Source organism: Theropithecus gelada, chromosome 8 (assembly GCF_003255815.1).
Source record: "Theropithecus gelada isolate Dixy chromosome 8, Tgel_1.0, whole genome shotgun sequence".
Classification (NCBI taxonomy): domain Eukaryota; kingdom Metazoa; phylum Chordata; class Mammalia; order Primates; family Cercopithecidae; genus Theropithecus; species Theropithecus gelada.
The window spans coordinates 40,743,065-40,759,026 of record NC_037676.1 but is presented as its reverse complement, the minus strand read 5'-3'; the positions used below and the strand labels follow the sequence as shown (position 1 = coordinate 40,759,026).

The following is a 15,962-nucleotide window of genomic DNA, read 5'->3' as shown; positions in this document are numbered from 1 at the left end:
AAGAGAGAGCTCTATGACAGCGAGAAAGACACACACACACACACACACAGAAAGAAAGAAACAGCTCTATGGGGTCCTTAATATTTTTTAATGTAAAAGGGTCCCGAGATCAAAAAGTTTGAGTTCTATTCAACACTATTCGAAGTTTACCAGAATGAGTGGGAGTTTGTCCTTGAATTTTGAAAAAATTAATTAAGCATCTGTTGTTTAACCTCTTAAAGCTTTTAGTTCCCCCACCCTTCATGTAGACTTTTAAAAAAGACTGAGGTCACTTCTCTGTTTTCATCGTGTTTTGCCTGAGTGTGGGAATTTCGCAGCACTCTAAGCCAGTGCCGAGCAGATGGAGATGTGTAAGGTTTAAGCGAATGAGAATCAAGTTTTCAGAATCTGGAATATGTTCTAAAAATATTGATCTCTTAAACTCGTAGCCTGAGCAAACATTTAACATTAAATAAAGTAAATCAGTAATCTCCCTCCCATAGTTACCCTCTCATTGAAAAAGACCAGATTATTTTGCAGGCAATTAATTAATCCCTCTCATAGCCAGGGAGAGAAATCAGCCAACTCACCTTGTGAGTTTAGTATGGTATGATACTAAAACTGGAGACAATTTAGGAAAATAAAATGATAGGCCAATGTGGGGGTTTTAAATATGTACATATTCTTCAATATACTTCCCTTGGACAATTCTGCTGCCGTTGAGGGTGGGCTGGTTTAGTGATTTGCTTCTAGCAAATAGAATGTGGCAGAAGAAGACATCACATGATATGTGATGTCTAGACTAGGCCATGATAGCCTCGTGGCTTCTGCCTTCTCTCTTGGGTCACTCTGGGAAAAGCTAGCTGCAGTGTAAGAGGATGGTTGGCAGTCCTATGGAAGGTCCATGCGGTGAGGAGCTGAGAGCTTCTGTCAGCAGCCATAGGAGGATCTTGGAAGTGAATCCCAGCCCCAATTGGGCCTTCAGATGACTGCATCCCCAGCTGACATCTTAATGGCAACTTCTTGAGAGATGCTGTGCCGGTACAACCCAGATGAGTTGCCCCTGAATTCCCGATCCACAGAAACTCTGAAATACTAAATTTATGTATTTTAAATCAGCACAATTGGGGGCTACTTTGTTATGCAGCAGTAGCAAAATAAAATAGCCAATATAACTTATGAATATACAGGTGTAAAAATCCTGTAGAAAATTCCACAACTCTAATTCAGTGGTGCTATATTACAAATAATTCATTATAACCAAGAAGGGTTTAACTCAAAAATGGAAGGATAGTTTAGCATTAGAAAAATCTATTAATGCAGTGTACCACCTTCACAAAAAAGGAAAAGAAAAATTTGGATTTCAACATTCATTCATGATTAAAATTTTAATAAACTGAGACTAGAAGCTAACTTCCTTAACTAATAAAAAGATATTCACAAAAGTCCTACATAAACATTATACTTAATAGTAAAACTTTAAAAGCAGCTCCATTTAAGTCAGCAACTAGATAAATGTCCTATCACTGTTTCCGTTCAAAAATATATTGGATATCTTACCCAACATAATAGAGCAAGAAAAGCAAAGAAGGGGCACAAAAACTGTAAAAGAAGAGAACAAAATGTCCTGATTTGTGAATAATAATTGTCTACAGAGAAAAATCAAAGAGAATCATTGTCAATGTTTTTGAAGGCTAGTCAAGTGAAGCAGTGGGAATGGAGAAGGGACAAATAAATCTGTAACTGAATGTGATCAATTAATTGTAAACATCACTGCACTCGGACCAGCCAGGGACAAACTATGAGACCTCATAAAAGAGCTCAACAAGATTTCTGGCTACAGGCTCAAGATACAAAAATTTATATATCTGTAGACTGTAACAACCCAATAAAAATATCAAACAAGAGGGCAAAGGACCAAGAGAAGCTTTGATGCTTTTTTTTTCTCTCTCTCTCCCTCCCTCTTCCCTTCCCTTCCCTTCCCTCCCTTCCCTTCCCTCCCCTTCTCTTCCCTTCTTTCTTTCTTCTATCATCTTTCTTTCGCTCTCTCTCTCTCTCTCTTTCTTTCTTCTTTTAGATAGGGTCTCATTTTCATTACCCAGGCTGGAGTGCCGTGGCATGATCATTGCTCACGGTGGCCTCAATGACTTCCCAGGTGATCCTCCCACCTCAGCCTCCCCAGTAGCTGGGACTACAGATGCGAGCCACCATGCCTGGCTACTTTTTTCTATTTTTAGTAGAGATGGGGTTTTGCCATGTTGCCCAGGCTGATCTCGAACTCCTTGGCTCAAGTGATCGGCCTCCCAGAGTGCTGGGATGACAGGCATGGGCCACTGCGCCCGGCCGTTATGATGCTTTTCTAGAGGAATAAGCAAGGAGACTTCCTCAACAATACAAAGACTTATTACAGACAATATTAAAACTTACTATAAAACGTATTATTAGTTGCAGTGGCAATGAAGACAGTATGACATCAGTACTGAGATAGACTTACAGGCCAATGGATCATAGACTCTCCAACAGACTCATGCATGTGGAGACTTAATAAACGATGAACATGACACTGCAGTTCAGCGGGGAGAGGATGGGCTATTCAATCAATGGTGCACAGATATTTCATCATCCACATGGTAAAAATCAGAACTCAACTCACATCATACACAAAATAAGTCAAGTGGATTTAAAGACCTAAATATGAGAAAACTATAGGCTGGACGTGGTGGCTCACACCTGTAATCCCAGCACTTTGGGAGGCTGAGGCAGGCAGATCACTTGAAATCAGGAGTTTGAGATCAGCCTGACCCCTGTGGTAAAACCCTGTCTCTACTAAAAATACAAACATTAGCCAGGCGTGATGGCGAGTGCCTGTAGTCCCAGCTACTCAGGAGGCTGAGGCAGGAGAATTGCTGGAACCCGGGAGGCGGAGGTTGCAGTGGGCTGAGATGGTGCCGTTGCACTCTAGCCAGGGCAACAGAGCAAGACTCCATCTCAAAAACAAAACAAAACAAAACAAAAACCCTATAAAAGAAATATAATACAGAAAAAAACTGTATAAGCTCAGGGTAGAAGTGGACTTCTTAAATAAGACAAAAGAAACACAAATCATAAAGAAAATGATTGACATATTTGACACATTAAAATTGACATTGGTTCATCAAAAGATACCATTTTAAAAAGTGGAAAGAGCTACACACTGGGAGAAGATATTTTCAATGCACATAACTGAAAAATGATTCATATTCAGACTGCAGAGAACTCCTCCACCTCGATAAGAAAAAGCAAACAACATCACAGAAAAATGGGCCAAGGGCTTGAATAGTAATTTCATAGAAGAGGAAAAGTAAATGGCCCATAAACATGTGAAAAGATGCTCAATCTCATTAGTAATCATGGAAATACATATAAAAAGCACCACGCCATACCATTTTATACCAACCAGATTGACAAAAATGTTAACGTCTGACAATACCAAATGTTGCTGAACTTGCAGGGCAACCACATCACCCTGCTATTGAGAGTATACATTGGAAAAGCCAATTTCAAAAACAAGTCGGTGTTATCTAATAAGAGGGAAGATACACGTACGGTACAATTTAGTAATTCTCCTGCTAGCATATGCACTAGAAAGATCTTGCACACATGCACTGGGAAGCTTTTATAAGAATGTTCATAGCAATAATGTTTCAATAGGAAAGAGTTGAAAACAGCTCAAATTCCATTAGCAGTAAAATGGATAAATATTCGTGGTCTAAGCAACTCAGGAGGCTGAGGCAGGAAGATTGCTTGAGCCCAGGAGTTCAAGACTGCAGTGAATCATGATGGGGTCACTGCACTCCAAGCCTTGGTGACAGAATGAGATCCCATCTGGAAAATAAGTAAATATTGTGTACTATTTGCCTTCAATGGAATATCACACAGCAGTGAAAAGGAATAAATGAATCCTGGCTGAATTTCAGGAACATCATGTTGTAGCAAAAATGCAAATAGAAAAATTCACACAACATAATTCTATTTATTCACAGTCAGAAAACATGGCAAAACTAAACAAGACATTGTTTGAAGATACAACCATAAGGTGAAACCCCGTCTCTACTAAAAATACAAAAATTAGCTGGGCGTGGTGGCACATGCCTGTAGTCCCAGCTACTCGGGAGGCTGAGGCAGGAGGATGGCTTGAACCTGGCAGGCAGAGCTGAGATCGCGCCACTGCACTCCAGCCTGGCGACAGAGCGAGACTCCGTCTCAAAACACAAAAAACAAACAAACAACAATCATACAACGATAAGTGGCAAAACTATAGAGAGAAACAAGGGATGATCAACACAAAATTCAGGATAATGTTTCCATCTCTGTTGGGGAGGGGAGCACGGCATGAGGTCGATGGAATCCCATGAAAGACTGGGGCATTAGAACCCAGAGCCTCTTTGTTAGCTGGGTCATGGGTGCATGACAGTATTGGTTTATTATCTTTTTGATGCCTTCCAGATGGGTATAAATATAGATGGGGGATGTGTATTGGCTAACTGTGAACTGAATTAAAGTGTTAATCTAATGCAAAATGGTGCACATGGCCTCCAGACCCTAGATCCAAATGGTTTGGGTAGAAACCTGGCACCGCGTCTTCTTGAGTAGCTCTCTTAATCTCCCTGTGTCTCCGTTTCTTCACAACGACTGGATCTGACAAGAGTGGATTACAGCGAAATTATAAGGGTTATATGTAATACTTAATATTTTGTCAGATGCTTAAAGCAGTACCTGGTACCAGGAAAGCACTATATATATGTTAAACAAAGGGTAGGGGCTTGTGAAGAGGTTTGGGGGAGTGGAGGGGAGCACTGAATTTTCGAGGCGTTCTCATAAACCGGGAGCAAAACTTTAAAGGCCTGGCACTGCACTTCCAGTGTGGGGACAGCTTTTGTGGCCCCCTTTCAGAGACTGGGGGGAAGCAAGGTATTCTGTGGCAGATAACTTGGGAAGTTCTTCGGGCAGTCTGTTGATGAAGGGAGGGACAAATGTCACTCCAATTCACAGTCCATGACATGCCTGTCCTTAGATCCTTGTCATGGGGGGAGCTGCTTCCAGGGGTGAATTTGGGGGTCTCAAGCACATCGTGAGTCCGGTTCACTGAAACCAAGCTGCGTGAGTAACCAGCCCAGCTCCTTCTCACCTGGGTGTTGGCCTGCCCCCCAGCACACCTGGCCTTTTCCTCCGCTTCCTGTATCCAAGGGAGAGGAGCCTTATGTTGCCTGAGGGGACCTGGTTCTGGGGTTAAATTCTGAAATGATCTGGCTCCCAGAGAAGCTGTGCTGGCCCGTCTCAGGCCTGAGGGACGGGGGAGGCACCATGTTGCCACCAGAAGCACTGCAGAAGGAACTAGCAGGATCCTAAGCTTTGGAATTATACTCTCTTCCTAAAGGACGTTTCCTACGTCATGTGACACTCTGTGTTCATACGCTGGTGTTCTCTCTTCTGAGTGTGGGAACTCCAAAGAGAAAAATATTGTTCCTCCTCTTCCCTGGATGGTGAAACGGCTTCTAGCTTTCATCACTCCTGCTGGTGACAACCGTAGGTTTGTTCCAGAAGCCGTTACTGAGCACTTGCTGTGTTCCGAGTCCGCTATTATTTCAGCCTCATTCTTGCCCCCGAGTGGGGCGCAGGCCATACTGCCCCTTCATGAATGAGCCTGGCCCAGTATGTGTTGCCAAGTGAGATCATCTGTCCTTCAGGGAGGCTGTCTGAAATCATGTCTAATGTGACCTGCTTCTTTTACATTTTTTAGCTTTCTGGCTCCCTCAAAACAAACAAACAAACAAATAAACAACAAAATAGCCATTGTTTTGAGTCCAAGTGCTTCAAAAGGCTCCTGCTTAAGGACTGTGCTGTGGTAGACATGGCGGTTCCTTCTAGCCCAGATGTGGCCTAGAACTGTGTCAGCTCTGTCAGGCACTAGTACCCAGGGAGATGGCCCAGCCCCTGTAGGGTGCGCTCCAGCTGCTGTGGGAAACACAGAGGGTTCATGAAGCCGATCTCCGTGGCATCTTTCCGCAGCAGCTGTGCCCTCATGGCAAGGCTGGTTTGGTGCTGCAGGAAAGCTCTAAAGCCAGATGGCAGCCTTGTCAGGGGACCTGGACCAGTGTGGGCCCAGCAGGAGGCCAAGCACCACGTGAGGAGAGCTGGAGAGACCCTTCTCAGGGAAGACTGCACCAGCGGCCCCCAGCGGTGACACCCACCCCTAGAGGAAACCATGGAGGCAGACAGCCCCCACCTTAATGGCACCACCCCCAGGCTCCAGGGAGACTGCCATGCCCCTGGCCCGGCAGCTCAGCTCCTTGGGGTCACCTGTTCCCTCTGCCAGCCACCAACTGCCATTCCAGGGCGCGGTATTCTCACTGATAAAGCCACTCTGGGCATACGACACCTCATCCCATTGTTGGATGTGGACCTTGCAAAAGAAGGCTTCCTAGGCCAGGCCTACAGGAGCTTGGCCTGGGATGGTCCAGCCTGGCTGGCGGGCAGCCCCGACCTTCTGGCAGCTGCGGGACCGCCTGGGCGCCCCGCCACCCCAACCACGGCCTCCTAGCCGCTGTTTGTGGTGACTCACCTCTGGTTCCCAGGAACGTTGTTATTTTTGACCCTGATGTTATTAAGATTGTGCCCAGATTCCCTGCAAATCGTCCACTAAGCAGCATGGGGCCCTAGTGAAAGCACGCGGAGAACAGAGGGCCCAGGGTTGCTGGGCAGCGCGCTCCGGAGGCTCCCCAGCCTTGGAGAGCTCCAGCCTCCCCAGGGGGTGGTGGGGAGGTATGGCCGGAAGGACTCCTGCGCCCCACACCCGCAGCGCCGACGGGGCGTGGCCCTGGCCCAGCTTTCCCTGGCTGCTCCCAACCCCGGGGCACCCAGGGCCCGAGCTTCCTCTACAGAGCCTCCCCATCCTTGTGTGTGTGGGGGGGGGGGGGTAGGGGAGGGAATCAACCAGGAAAGGCAAATTGTGTAGATGCCACTACAAAGAAATTCCCGCTTAACATTGCTTCCCCTGCACCCAGCGACTTTCAGACCAGCAGAAGAGGGGGTGCCCTGCCCGCGACTAAACCAGACTCGCTTCATTTACTACCCTGTCAGCGTGTGGCCTGATGGCCAACTCTGGGCTCTGAACTCAGCTCTCCCAGGCTGCTGCCGATCCCGGGGCACCCAGAGGTCCGCGCCGGCAGAGGCCTGGGGAGCGGGGCCGCCTGGGGTTGGAGGGGGAGGTGTTCTTGTAATCTGCGGTCCCCAGGCGGGCGCCACCCCTCCACCCGCCCGTGCCGGGAGCGCCCGGCCCGATAGCGCGCGCCTCCGGGGCCGATAAGGCCCTCGGGGGCCCGGCCCGCACGTCACAGGCCCCGCAGAGGCTGCGGGGAGTCCGCCAGCCCCAGCTGCTCCTCCTCAAGCCCCGACGGCCCCTCGGCGGGCCCCTGCTGAGGGACCGGCATGCCCTGGTCGGTGGGCTTCCGCAAAGTGAGTACTGGGCGGCTGCTCGGGTGGACGGGGGCGATGTCAGGAGGGGGCCACCCAGGCCGCTCCGGTGGACAGCACGCGGGCAAGGGCAGCTTTGCACCCCCTGCCTCCCCGCGGCCTCCCTGCCTTAGCAGAGCGGCACATCGGCCTTGTAGCTGAAGGGAGCAGGTGGACTCTGCCCTACTAGCTCAAGCCAGTACATATTTTTTACATTCAGAGATTTGCTGTCAAATTGAGTTCCAACTACCTGGGTCTCTGAATTATGTCCTGTCAGCAACAGCGCTGGGGAGGGATGGTTCTTGGATTATAGTCCAAATCTATTGAGATCCTAGAAGCTTTCCTTTGAGTCTGCTAAACTGCATTTTGTAGGTGTATCATCACAGGCTGCAGGGTGGGCCTCCCGGCTAGGTGGCTGTCACTGTCATTTGGAAGGGGACTTTGGCTTGTTTTCTCAAAGACCCACGGAGGCCGGTGGTCTCAGGGTCACACCTGCTCGGTTCTTTGGATTTATGTTGTTAATTCCTGGAGGGAAAGACATCTACCAAGGAAGGAAAAGAGCGGTAGCATGGCCCTGGGAGATAGGCTCTCATGAATATTTTTCAAGTGATAACGGCGCGTTAGCAAGGCCAGCCCAGCCTTCTCGTTCTCCCTGTGTAGATAGGACCCGTCCTATCTCTGCCTGGCAGCACGGCCAGCCTGCACCATGTGTCAGTGTCCTGTGCTGGGTACGGTTCTTAGTTTGGTGATGGGTTCAGAGCCCAGAGTTGGCCATCAGGCCACACGCTGAGAGGGTAGTAAATGGACATCAGGCCACACGCTGACAGGGTAGTAAATGGCCACCAGGCCACACGCTGAGAGGGTAGTAAATGGCCACCAGGCCACACGCTGAGAGGGTAGTAAATGGCCACCAGGCCACACGCTGAGAGGGTAGTAAATGAAGCGAGTCTGGTTTAGTCGCGGGCAGGGCACCTCCTCTTCTGCGGGTCTGAAAGTTGCTGGGTGCAGGGGAAGCAATGTTAAGCGGGAATTTCTTTGTAGTGGCCTCTGCACAATTTGCCTTTCCTGGTGATTTTTTTTTCCCCCTAAGGATGGGGAGGCTCTGTAGAGGAAGCTTTAGTTCCACCAGCGGCAAGCACTTCAGGTTAAGTTTGTAGAGTCTTTTTCCTCTCACCAGGCCACTCCAGGGCAGAGGTTCAGGGTGAGCCTTGGAGACCTGCTCATAGCCAACTTTAGAAGGTGGCAGGTGATTGCAGGTGTCCCGTGTAATGTGTGAACTGTCTTCAGACTCAAACACAAGTCTTTTGCAAGAATAAGGAATGGCCGATGGAAAAAATGGGTAAAATTAGCCTCCTTTCACAAACCAAGTCACAGTCTCAAGCCGCTTTTCTGTGTGTCTCAGTTTCCTTGTGTGGAAAACGAGTCTGCTGTGAGACTGAAGTGAGGTACTCGGTTATGAAAACATTAGCAAAGGGGACAGAGGCTTGAAGTTGGTTATTGTAACGAGGATCCATATACTCAGCTCACTCTTGACTTTATGGGTCAATTATAATTAGTTTCTTCTCTGCTATTGGTATATAATAATTTACTTCTTTGTGGGATACATGTGAGTGTTTGTCTCACGCATAGAATGTGTACTGACCAAGACAGGGTATTTGGGGTGTCCATGGCCTTGAATGTTTATCATTTTTACATGTTGGTATCATTTCAAGTCCTCTCTTCTGGTAACTTTGAAATGTACACGATATTGTTGCTATTATAGTATAGTCACCCCAATCTGCTATAACACCAGAAGTTATTTCTTCTCTCTAACGGTATGTTTGTACTCATAACCAATCTCTCTTCGTTCCCCTTGCCCCCCACCCACCCCTCCTGGTCTCTGGTATCTATTATTCTATTCTCTAGGTCCAAGAAATCAACTTTTTTAGCTCCCATGTATGACTGAGAACATTCAGTATTTGTCTTTCTGCGCCTGGCTTATCTCACTTAGCATAATGACCTCCAGTTTCATCCACGTTGCTACATGATTTCATTCTTTTTCATGCCTCAGTGGTATTCCGTTGTGCAACTGTAATTAGTTTTTATATTTATTTATTTAATTATTATTATTATTATTATTATTGAGATAGAGTCTCACTCTGTTGTCCAGGCTGGAGTGCAGTGGTGTGATGTTGGCTCACTGCAACCTCTGCCTCCCGTGTTCAAGCAATCCTCGTGCCTCAGCCTCCTGAGTAGCTGGGACTACAGGTGTGCGCCACCCTGCCTGGCTAATTTTTGTGTTTTTAGGTCTCAGTCTCACCATGTTGGCCAGGCTGGTCTCAAACTCCTGACCTCAGGTGATCCACCCGCTTCAGTCTCCCAAAGTCCTGCGATTATAGGCGTGAGCCACTGCACCTGGTCTATAATGGTTTTTAAACCCAGGTTGCCACCTCTCACCCCAAAATGGTTCTGCCAGTGTCTCTGCAAAACCAGCTGACTTATTTTGAGATTAATCAAACTGAAATATATTTAGAAAAGCAGGTTTCAGTTGTTGTTGTTGAGAAAACGAACAGAGAAAATAGAGTGTTTTCTAAAGGTAAAGTGACTAAAAACCTTTGTCCTCGAGGTCTGTGTAACAACCTTTACGACCAGGCAGGGTGGCTCATGCCTGTAATCCCAGCACTTTGGGACGCCGAGGCAGATGGATCATGAGGTCAGGAGTTGGAGGCCAGCCTGGTCAATAGGGGGAAACCCCGTCTCTATTAAAAATACAAAAAATTAGCCAGGCATGGTGGCGTGTGCCTCTAGTCCCAGCTACTCAGGAGGCTGAGGCGGGAGAATCGCTTGAACCTGGGAGGTGGAGGCTGCAGTGAGCCGAGAACATGCCACTGCATTCCAGCCTGGGTGATGGAGCGAGGCTCTGTCTCAGAAACAAACAAACAAAACAACCTTTAACAAACATTTATGAAGCACCTATTGTGTATTAGGTCCTGTTGGGGCACCAGAAATATGGCAGTGAATAAAACTGACAAAAACTCTGTCCTTGCAGAGCTTATTTCCTGGCAGGGAAAGGAAACAGACTAAAAACAAAATAAAGGAGTCAACTACATTCTGTTGAAAGGTGAAAAGTCAGTCCTGTTATTGAGGGAGAGGGAAGTGGGCAAGGGAAATAGGATGTGTGGGGAGTTCTGCAATTGAAATAGAGTGCTCTGAGACAGCCTCAGTGAGGTGCCATTGGATAAAGAGGTGAAGGAGACAACCAGGCCCAACTCCAGAGGAAACAGCACATGCAAAGGTCCCGGGGCAGGCGTGTGTCATGGGATTAACCGGGAGGCCAGTGTGGCTAGAGCAGAGTGAGGCAGGAGGAGCAGGAGGAGGTGAGGTCAGAGAGACTGGGAAAGGGGCACAGGTGCAGAAAATACAGGGCTTTGTACATTGATGTAGGGATTTTACTTCCGCCTCGAGCAAGATGAGAATCATTAGACGGTATTGGTATGATGCAAATGGCACCATTTGACTTCTACCTATATCTATGACTTCCTAATGCCTTTGAAACCAGGGATTCACATTTTGTAGGGATGGGCTACCAAATTAAACCACCTGATATAGTGTGGCAAATGGTGTTATCATGCAATTCTGATGCAACTGTTCTCAACTTGCTTCCCTCTGGGATACATAGGGCTGGTTGTTGACATTGTTCTGCATGACGTATTTCATGGCCATACCTGGGTATTAATAATCCCCCTCTCTCTTACACTTTCCTATTTAATGAGAAAATAGATAGTGCCATAGATGCTTCTTACTTAATAATTTACCACTGGTAATATTTAAAAGGAGATGGGAGCCACTATAAAATCACAATTCATATGTAGTATATGAACTTTTGATCACAGCTGCAGAAGATCCTTCGTGGTCTTCTTGGGACCTTGGCATGGATAAAGCGGACCAAGGTTCTGGAGCACGAGCTGTCAAGAAAGCTCGGGTGTAAGCATGCAAGAGCAGCGCTGTGATAGAGGGGAACCTTGAATGTGTTCTAAGTTTTAAAAACTAGCAGTGGTCTTCTTACAGGGGGTCTCACTCCCTCTAATCCATTCTTCACACACAACCAAAGTGCTGTTTTAGAAGGGCAAATCTTACCACTTCTCTTTCTTGCTTTAAATCTTCAGCCGCTTCACAGTGTTCTCAGGACAGTGTAGACTCCTTCCTGAGATGCCTCCTGTCCTGATCCTGCACTGTTTTATTTTGTTTGTTTGTTTGTTTGTTTGAGACAGGGTCTCCCTGTGTCACCCAGGCTGGAGTGCAGTGGCACAAGCATAGCTCACTGCAGCCTCCAACTCCTGGGCTCAAGTGATCCTCCTTCCTCAGCCTCCGGATTAGCTGGGACTATAGGTGTGTGCACCTCCACATTCGGCTAATTTTTGTATTTTTTGTAGAGATAGGGGTCTCACTATGTTGCCCAGGCTAGTTTCAAACTCTTGGCCTCAAGTGAGCTTCACTCCTTGGCCTCTCAAAGCACAGGGTTTACAGGCATGAGCCACCACACCTGGCCCTGGACTACTTCTTACTCAGCACTCCCACAATAATTGTTGCAGGACACTGTCAGTTCCTTCAACAGACTGCACTTGGAAATTTTTATATAATATTCAGAAACTCCACATGGGTGGGACTCGGGCTTGCCTTGTTCACTGCTGTGACCTTGGCACTTAGCACAGTGCCTGCCACTTAGTAGATGCTCATTAAATGTTGGTTGCATTCATGAACGAACAGTAAATTATTTGCAGAACACCTCGTGGTCGATGACTGCTTAGCAGTTTGCTCACAAACCTGTGATTGAAAATTATTGCTCTAGGGTTTGCGTGGATGCCTTTTTAGATACTCTGCTCTTGAGATTTTTTAAAATTCATAAAATAGTTTCTCCTTCCTCTGAACTCTCATTGCACTTTATCAGAACCTCCCTCAGGGCCCTCCTCATTTTCCACACCTCCCTGCTTATTTATATATATGTCATCCCTCCTCCCCACTGTGAGCGGGCGGGAGGCGGGCAGCAGCTCCATCTGACTCATCTTTGAGTCACTTCCTCTTATTTTCCCTGGCTTCGACCAAGGTCTTGAACGTGGGGCTGAAAAATAGATTTGTTAAATGAATTAATTGGAAACCCATGAATGAGTCTGAGCTCCTGCTTCTCCTTCACTTGCCCAGATCGTGAGCTTTGGCTGTTAGGAAAATGTTGGGCCAATTGATGTTGGGAAAATTTGGAAAATAAATTTGCAAGCTAGCCCCGTGCGGGAGTAGGTGGTCACAGCCTGACGCCCCTGCCGGCCGAGGGTTCTCGGCACAGCCCAGCCTGGACTGCAGCCCTCTCAGGGCAAGTGTGGTGTTTGTCGTCACTCTCGACAGGCAGTGACAACCAATTAGAAATCTAGTGAGAAATGGCATTGTTTTTCCCGCTGCCTCTCACTCACCCTTGACCATCACCCTCCCTTCGGCTGCTGCTCTCTGAGCAGAGGCTGATTTAGCTCCTGAATTTACAGTAGGGGCTCAGGAAGAAAAGCGCATTACAGGAGGAACGCTGACTGCTGCTAATGGGCCCGGCTGAGCAGCTGCTGAAACCTATTGGCGTGTAGGGGAAGGTGGCGCAGGAATGAGACAGGGTGTGTTGCCTGTGCAGAAAACTTGTTTATAGACAGATTAGGAAAAACAAAGCAAACGACCTTCTGCCCCCAGCCTTTCTCTCCTATAGGAACTCCTGGAAGGGTTTTTCTTCCTGAGAAAGCTCTGGACCCCCCAGTGGTGTCTGGAAGGCAGCAGGGAGCCTCTTGGCCCTCCCCCAGGGTGATATTGGTCAGAACACTGTTATGCCCTTTCCAGAAGTGGGAAATGAAGCAATATTTTGGAAGAAAGGGCACCTGGTTTCAGTTTCCTTCAGAAAGTTAGTGCCTGCGCACTTTGGGAGGCTGAGGTGGGTGGATCACGAGGTCAAGAGATCAAGACCATCCTGGCCAACGTGGTGAAACCCTGTCCCTACTAAAAATACAAAAATCAGCTGGGCATGGTGGCGCACATCTGTAATCCCAGCTACTCAGGAGACTGAGGCAGGAGAATCACTTGAACCTGGGAGGTGGAGGTTGCAGTGAGCAGAGCTGTACTCTAGCCTGGAGACAGAGCAAGATTCTGTTCAAAAAAAAAAAAAAAGAAAAAGAAAAAAGAAAGTTAGTGCCTCCCAGTGGATCACCTGAGGTCAGGAGCTTGAGACCAGCCTGGCCAACATGGAAAACCCCATCTCTAAAAATACAAAAACTAGCCAGGCATGGTGGTAGGTAGGCACCTGTAATCCCAGCTACTTGGGAGGCCGAGGCAGGAAAATCACTTGAACTCAGGAGGCGGAGGTTGCAGTGAGCTGAGAGGGAGGGGCCGTCTCAAAAAAAAAAAAAAAAAAAAGTTAGTACTGAGGAAAGCTGAAAAGAGGCTGGCAGAGGCCCAGCCCTTCTCCACACCTAGGGGCGCAGCCACTGATTGAGGATGATGACGATTTGCAAACAGTGGAGCGGATTCCAGCTACTCAGAAAACCTATTAGCAGCTCGTGCAACCGCCTGGTGCCCTCTGTCCTGCTCTCTGCCCACTCTGGCAACCTCTTCTCTGGGTGGGGGAGCTAGGCTGGGCCAGGGTGTGTACCTGTAGTTTGCTTTTTCTCCAAAGGGAGGCAATGGCGAGAGGCTCCTCATCTGCCATCTGTCTAACCTCTAACATGTCTAAGTCCCGCTTGGGGCTGGCTAATGTTCTGTCTACACGGCGTGATGTGAAGGTGCCAGAATGTCTTCGTAGTCTTTGAATACCTCCCCCAACCCCCATTAACCAGGAAGTCTAAAGTTCCGCCATCAGAGATTATTCCTTAGGTTCTTAAAGGGGTTTTATATCTCAAAGTCTTCTATTAATTGCATGCATTTAAAGCTGTATAATAGGATCTTGAGTTGTACAGATGCAGGGAACTAGTGGGATTAGTTGAGGATTAGGCATACGCCAGGAGTGAGATTCAGGGCAGTTCATGAATTGGGCGGGCGGGGAGGTGCAGAGGCGTTGGTGCAGTGGTTAGGAGGGAAGGGGAAGCTCGCTCCCTGAGTTAGGATAGGAATGGGCTCAAGATTCCTTCCCAAGCTGGGTGCAGTGGCTTACGCCTGTAATCCCAGCACTTTGGGAGGCCGAGGCGGGCGGATCACCTCAGGTCCAGAATTCGAGACCAGCATGGCCAACATGGTGAAACCACGTCTCTACTAAAAATACAAAAATTCGCTGGGTGTGGTGGTGGGTGCCTATAATCTCAGCTACTTGGGAGGCTGAGGCAGGAGAATTGCTTGAACCCAGGAGGCAGAGGTTGCAGTGAGCTAATATCGCACCATTGCACTCCAGCGCAGGTGACAAGAGTGAAAATCTGTCTCAGAAAAAAAAAAAAAATCCTTCCCAAGTGGTCAGATACCCTAGGACAGTCTGGCCTATCACAGCATGGAGAGTGCAATTTGGTGAGTGATGTAGGACTTACAGTGGACCTGGAGGTGGGTGACAGGAATTACCCGGATTCTGAACACCTTTTTCATGAACGCGTCATCCAGGTGGCGACAGGGTCGGCCCAGGAGTTGGCTGGACTTCATGGCCTGAGATCCCTGGGGTTTTATCCCTTGCCTCTCTACCAGCTTTTCAAACCTTGTGTGTGGAATTATATAGTTTTACCATACAAGAAGCACAGAACTTTCTTTATATATTTTATCTTAATGTGGTATTGAAACTGTCCTCGGATGTAGGTAACACTGTCCTCACTTTCTAGATGAGGAAACAGGGTTGAACAGTCAGTTGATTGGCCTACGTTTCCCAGCAAGGTTTCCAGCTCACGTCTGTCTCCTAACCCTTTAAGACAGACACTCTTCACCATACTGGTCATGCTGAAACTGTTATTTAGATGCCTGTCTCCCCACTAGTCTGCAGTCCCAATACCCAGACTGCCCGGTGCAGGTGAACCCATCCACGCAGGGCCTCAAGGCTGGCAGTGTGACCGTAGGGACCCAGCAGCACAGCATATGGTCCAGCTTGTGGGCACCGCAGCCAGAGCGGCTGACCTCCAACCTGTGCTCTGCTGCTTTCTGGACGTTATCCTTTGCCAGATATGTGCGCTCCCCGCATCTCCAGTCCGCACCTGGAAACTGAAGACCATCATGGTTGTCCTGGGGTTGCTGTGAGCAATACAGGAAATCAGAGCCAGCCTTTTGGGAAATGTTGGTGATTATAAACTTTTTTGGAATCACAGGTTCTTCTCTGGATCAATAACTCTTAACCTTCTAAGAACTTTGGAAATTTTAAAAAGATCTTTCTACCTTCCACGTACCTTTGACTCAGGCCAACAGAATGTATGGAGTAGGAAACAGTAAATCACACAGTCCCTTGTTCTCAGGAAGTGGGAAATGCTACTTTCAAACAATACCATGGAGGCTGAAACAGGGAAGAGTGAACGCTCTGGCCAAGAAAG

At 47.7% G+C, this 15,962-nt stretch overlaps 1 protein-coding gene across 6 annotated transcripts in view; it reads left to right on the top strand.

The window, feature by feature from the left end:
* The window catches only part of ANK1 (ankyrin 1), a 251,009-nt gene that overhangs the window by 97,553 nt on the left and 137,494 nt on the right, over positions 1-15,962 (top strand). For 4 of the 6 annotated variants that reach the window (XM_025394454.1, XM_025394453.1, XM_025394452.1 and 1 more), the window contains exon 1: positions 7,363-7,473. The exons of the other annotated variants lie outside the window; for them this stretch is intronic. In XM_025394454.1, the coding sequence (XP_025250239.1) occupies positions 7,447-7,473 (27 nt within the window). In that variant the 5' untranslated portion in view covers positions 7,363-7,446. Of the gene's footprint in view, positions 1-7,362; positions 7,474-15,962 lie in introns of those variants that run through there. 6 annotated transcript variants of the gene reach the window in all.